At 46.1% G+C, this 5,784-nt stretch overlaps 1 protein-coding gene across 1 annotated transcript; it reads left to right on the top strand.

Moving 5' to 3' along the window:
- The first annotated feature begins 3,564 nt into the window (after positions 1 to 3,564).
- LOC124699311 (non-specific lipid-transfer protein 1-like) lies at positions 3,565 to 3,936 on the top strand. Its single transcript, XM_047231632.1, has one exon. The coding sequence runs from the start codon at positions 3,565 to 3,567 to the stop codon at positions 3,934 to 3,936; it is 372 nt and encodes a 123-aa protein (XP_047087588.1).
- Positions 3,937 to 5,784: the final 1,848 nt, after the last annotated feature.

A 5,784-nucleotide genomic window follows, 5' to 3' on the forward strand; every position in this document is an offset into this window, starting at 1 on the left:
CTCTGAAGTTCTTATTGTTTTCTTCTTAAAGCACGATAAAACTTTACATGTTTAATTTTCCAAAAACAAAAATACGCCTTTTTCAGGAAAGAATGGAGTAGGGGTTTTAGCGTTAAGATCATCATGATTCCCGTGCCATGTACGATGTGTTTTAACTAGTATGTTTAGACAAAATATTGTAAGGTCTCTTTAAAAGTGGAGTTTCAGTGTGTTTGAAACTATACAACCTTGGTAGGTTATCTTGTTATGTACCAAGTGGTTACCTTTTTTGCACTACAACACAAATTTGCTTGTTGTGACGCTTGTCAAGAGGTTGTATCATTTCTCTAAATTTATTGTATAACCATGTAGAAGCTCTTTTCTTTATGTAAAGACACTTATGTGAAGGGCCATATAAACTATAAAGTATTGTAAATGTAGATACATTAGTTGGGACAATTTTGTCGTAGGTACAGGGAGACACTTGAAAACTAGTCATGGATTTCCCGAGTGTACCACACACTCTGCATACAATCCGACATGTGACTGCACATGTTATTTGGGTCCACCATAATTTGCCAAGTGCAGACTATTATCGCTATCCATTAGAGCATGTATAATAAGTCCTAGTCAGCTGGCTATAAGGATTAAAATAATATATTCATGCTTAGTTGAAGGAGAGAGAAGAGGAGAGAGAAGAGGAGTGGGCTCTCATGCAAGAGCTAGCTCTAGCACGTGCTCCTAGGCACTTTGTGAGAATGAAATATGGGCCATCCATTGATAAAGTAATACATGATTATAGCTCACTATTATACATGTTAGCTCTATGTTAGCTACAAATGACATGACACATGGCTTATAGCCAGCAGCTGACTATACTATTAAACTTGCTCTTAGCTCGTGGGGTGTCTCCTTTTTCTGCCAAGTGGCATGGTAAGCCAAGTGTCATGTCCTGCACTCAGCAGTTACATGTTTGTTGATTTCTCAGAAAACAGTTGGTAAAATATGAAATTGACAAGCAAATTGTGCTTTGTCTAGTGTGTAGCTCTATAGCAGGCTTTACCTACTGTTATTAACACTCTGCCAAACATATTTTTTTTTATGTAGTGGGAACCCACTCTGTTGTATAAGCCTATCTAAGATGGCTTCGAATAAGAAATTTTGACGATTAAGCCGATAATAGAACCTTAAGCATTATAGGCTTACCATAGACTAATCTTCATTGGCTCGTAGACTATGTTAGAAATCTCATATATGTCGCTGATAGCAAGCAGTTGTGTACTCTCGTATAATATATGTGCCGTTATTTGGTCAGACCAACTAAGATGTTTTTTTAATACTTTTGGCACAAAAATCTAAAAACACATTTCTGTAATTACTTTCATAAATTTGATTAATAATTAGAAAAATATTTGTGTTGTAAAAATAAAATATTCAGATATAAAAATAATTTTTCCCTTTTTTATTTAATTTTCAAAAAAAATCTTTCACGTAGAAAAGATGCATACATTGGACAACAAGAAATGTTCACATATATGTATATAAAAAATGTGTGTCTACTACAAAACAATGGTCATGTATATTGTAAAGATGTCCATTCTGAAAATAATGTTTGTTGTTTCAAGAAAAAACTTCATGAGACTTACAAAATATTCTTATTTTTCCACTAAAATTATAATCACATATGTAAAATTAAATATAAAATTAACTATATAAAAAATTATATTCCTGTGCTTACCCAACTTTAGTGAATGGAACAAAAAAAGGAATATAGAAAAAATTTAAAATTAAACAAAAGAAAATCAATAATGAAAATAACAAAAACAAGATTTATTGGGCAGGCCCACGTACCGAACACGCACGCATGCGACTCATGATGCTGTTGGGTGGTGCTATACATCGCTTTAATGCTGTGTTTGGTTGCAATGAATTGGGCTCTGAATTGAATTGGCAATGGAAAACCAAATCAACCAATTCAATTCAATACCACAAATGTTGTTTGGATGCGCGTGGTATTCAGCTATAGAATCAATAGATCAAAGGAATTCTAAATCTTGTTTGGATGCACATTGTGTGGAATTGCAAAATTTCTTGAATCAGCACTTCTTCTTCTCCACCAAATCTGCAAAATCGAAATGCAAATGGGGCAAGGGGAGCAGACCACCGGCCGGCGAGCTGGTGCAGGGGAGGCCGGAGATGCGAGGGAGGAAGATGGGCGGGCCGCCGTCCTCGGGGTCACCGCCGCAGATCTCCGCGCCGGAGAGGTCGATCCGGCGGCTCATTGCCGCGCCGCCGCCCGCCACGGATCACCCTGCGTCGCCCCCTCGGGTATCACGCGCGCATCTGAGCGGACTGGAGGAGGGGCGAGGCGGCAGCGGCGCGCGAGGAAGGTCGAGGCAGAGTGGGCGGGCCGGGAGGGTCGAGGCGGAGCTGGCGGGCCGTGGGCGAGCTCGATGGACGGCCGACGGCAGCTGCTGCATGGGAGTTGGGCGTGCTGGAGCGCGCGTGGGAGGAGGCGGCGGCCGCGTGGGAGCTCGGCGGCGGCGCAGGTCCCTGCAGTCGGCGGCGGCGCGGCGGCTATGCGGGGGCGGCGGCGCGGCGACGGTGCGGGGTCGGCGGCGCGGGGACAATGCGAGTTTGGGGAGGCCGAAAATTACACTTGCGGGGCTGGACCTCGGAATTGGCCTCCGAATTCCACGGCCCAATTCTAAGCGCAACCAAACAGTGGAATTGACCTATATGGGCCTCAATTCCAATTCCGAGCCTCAATTTTTTGCAACCAAACAGGGCATAAGTGGCTCGGGAAGCTCCTGTACCCAATGTGGCCCTAAATGGGCTGCAATGTCATGGCCCATTAAATCGGGTGATATGATTTTTCAGTTTTGATGCATTTACATTTTTAAATTTGATGATTTTTTCAAATTCGGTGAACAAATTTTAAGATTGAGAAAATTTATAAAGTATGATTTTTTTTCAAACACCACCTGAACATTGTTTCAAATCCCCGTAAATATTTTTCAAATACATGGCATTTTTCAAAATTTGAATAATTTTAAAACTTTGATTTTTTTAATGTTGAACATTTCGTACAATTCTATATGAGAGACGTGTTGCATTTTTAACAAATCATATCAAGATTGTTTCCATTTCCCCTGATCAAACCGTTTCGTCAACAGGAGTTTATTATATATTTCGCGGTTCACTGATCCAAAAAAAAAAAGTGTTTATTGAACAGCTTGTGGTAGTGTTGACTATAACTGGATTTGAAATAAAACCCGAAGTTCTCCCGCAAAAAAAAAGTTCAATAATGTTGGAGGTATCAGACATTCAGACGGTCGCGTATCCCCTCCCCACCGGTACAACGGTGCTAAATTCGCGATCGCCTAGCTAATTCAGAGACCGTCATCAGTCCACTCAACAGCCTAGTCGTATGTTCTGCTGCCCATGATTAATCACTCCACAATTGAAAACTATAGTGCCAAATGCACCAAGTCCTATTTAAGCTCATACATTCCCTCGTATCCTCCTCGTCTACAAAAGCCTCAGAAGCTATTTGCATTGCTAATTAGCTTGAGAGATCAAGTGATGGCACGCGCTGCAGCTACCCTTCAGCTCCTGCTGGTCGCCGTGGTGGCAGCGATGCTCCTCGCAGCGCCTCACACCGCCGACGCGGCCATCTCCTGCGGCCACGTGAACGCCGCCCTCAGCCCCTGCATCCTCTACGCGCGCGGCCTCGCCGGCGCCCCGTCCGCGGCTTGCTGCGGCGGCGTCAAGAGCCTCGCCGCGGCGACGAAGACCACTGCCGACAGGCGCGCCGCATGCAGCTGCCTCAAGATGGCCGCCAGCCGCATGACCGGGCTCAACAACGGCAACACCGCCAACATCCCGGCCAAGTGCGGCGTCAGCGTCCCCTACGGCGATATCAGCGCCTCCGTCGACTGCTCCAAGGTCAATTGATCTGGAGATCACTCGACGGTCGTCGGTCGACGCCACACGGCGTTTAGCCCGGTCCACCATCGGTGCCGAGACAGCTGACTTGAGGTTAAGTATGCGTGGTGTTTACTAAATAAAAGCTTGGGCAGCATGCACGGATGGTACATGGTACGTAAGTATGTGCGGTTTGTAACTTTGTATACATGTACGCTGCCTAGCTGTCGATGGACGGTACCAGAGTTTACTTAAGAGTCTATGTTCGGTTTGCCCCACTTCGATCGAGCAGAATGTTGTAGTTTGTGACAGTGTCAGCAGTGTGTGTTTCTCCGTCCTCAAATAATAAGTGTGTGTTATCGACCAGTAGGCAAGATTAGTTGTTCAGTTCTTTCAGCAAGAGCTAGCTATATTTGTCTGGCTACGAGCTAGCTAGGTTTAGGTCTCCTGGCGACTAGCGGGCGATTGCGCGCCGCCACCCCTATCCAACTCGGGAGTACTATGAGTCTACGAGGTCAACGAGTCTCTGAGGTTAGGGAGGAGTCCCGGTCGGTCAAGGGAAGGAGTCCGGGTGCACTACGGCCTGATCTGCTCGTGGACGGCTTTGGAAAGGAAAAGGTCAAGAGTATAAGGGACACCCGTGAGGTCCCTGGGAGTCACGCAATCCCTAATTCAAGTAAGATCTTCGATAACCCAATCTTCGCGTACGACCCTGGTTTAGATCGCTCTTCTGCGCGCGATCGATCGATGGATCTTGCCGGCAATGGGGGTGATCAAGGGGGAGCCGGTGAGGCACCTACCCACCCGAAGTTGCTAACAAGAACTGCGTTCGCATCTGCGAAAGGCCAGGGGAGTATTCCGTCGATGGGGGTTGATCCGCCAGAGCTTGGCAACTGGCAATCTGCGGAGGCTGTAGGTTTAGATGATCTTGATGGGATTTTGGAGGGTGAAGTGAACATGGAGGATGATGAGGTTCTGGAATTGGAGGAGGAAGATGAAGAACTACCGCCGGAGGTACAACAGCGGTGGAGATTGTTGGGTAGATATGTCAGCCAGAGGAGACCAGATATCGACGACATGACTACCCACTTCAACAACAGAGTTTGGCGTCTGCGCACGGGTGTTAACTTTGCACCTTTAGGGAAGAACTGGTTCAAAATTACTTTCTACTCGGAAGGAGATTATGATTTCGTTGCTCGTGGGGGTCCATGGATTTACAGAGGATACCCATTATTGGTGACCAAGATCCAAGGGGATTTGAGACCGTCGGAGACGGTGTTGAACACAGTACCACTCTGGGTGCAGGTTTATGACCTGCCATGGAGACGTCAAAAGAAGAGCACGGCTATGCTGATAGGGAATAAGCTGGGGAAATATCTGGACGTGGACCTGGATGCAGAGGGCAATAGTCCACATGATTTCCTGCGTGTGCGAGCTGAGATCCCTGTGGACCGTCGGCTCCGCCCAAGTATTCCTATCCAGGTTAGAGGACAAGGTGAAGTAGCAACTTATCTGCTTAGGTATGAGAGAGTGCCCTACTTCTGCTTCTGGTGCGGTCACATAGGGCATGATGACACGGAATGTGAGAAGAAGCGGATAGGAGTGCCGTTCTTGGAGTATGATTCGCGCCTGTGTTGTTCGCCGGTCCGCAAATTTGAGAAGCGTCAGGCCTATGGACCTCCACAACAGCACAACTCTGTTAGGAAGAACCTCAACTTAAACTTTTCAGCAAGTGATGAAAATTCTGCTACCCTGGGAATGCCGACGGATAGAAGGAGGAACAGTAAAGTAGTACGCCACATGGGTGATCATATACCGGCAGCAGTAGATGTGTGGGATGGCTTTGAGGAAGGGGAAAAGGAGGGATCTGAGGAGGTT

This window comes from Lolium rigidum, chromosome 3 (assembly GCF_022539505.1).
Source record: "Lolium rigidum isolate FL_2022 chromosome 3, APGP_CSIRO_Lrig_0.1, whole genome shotgun sequence".
Lineage (NCBI taxonomy): Eukaryota > Viridiplantae > Streptophyta > Magnoliopsida > Poales > Poaceae > Lolium > Lolium rigidum.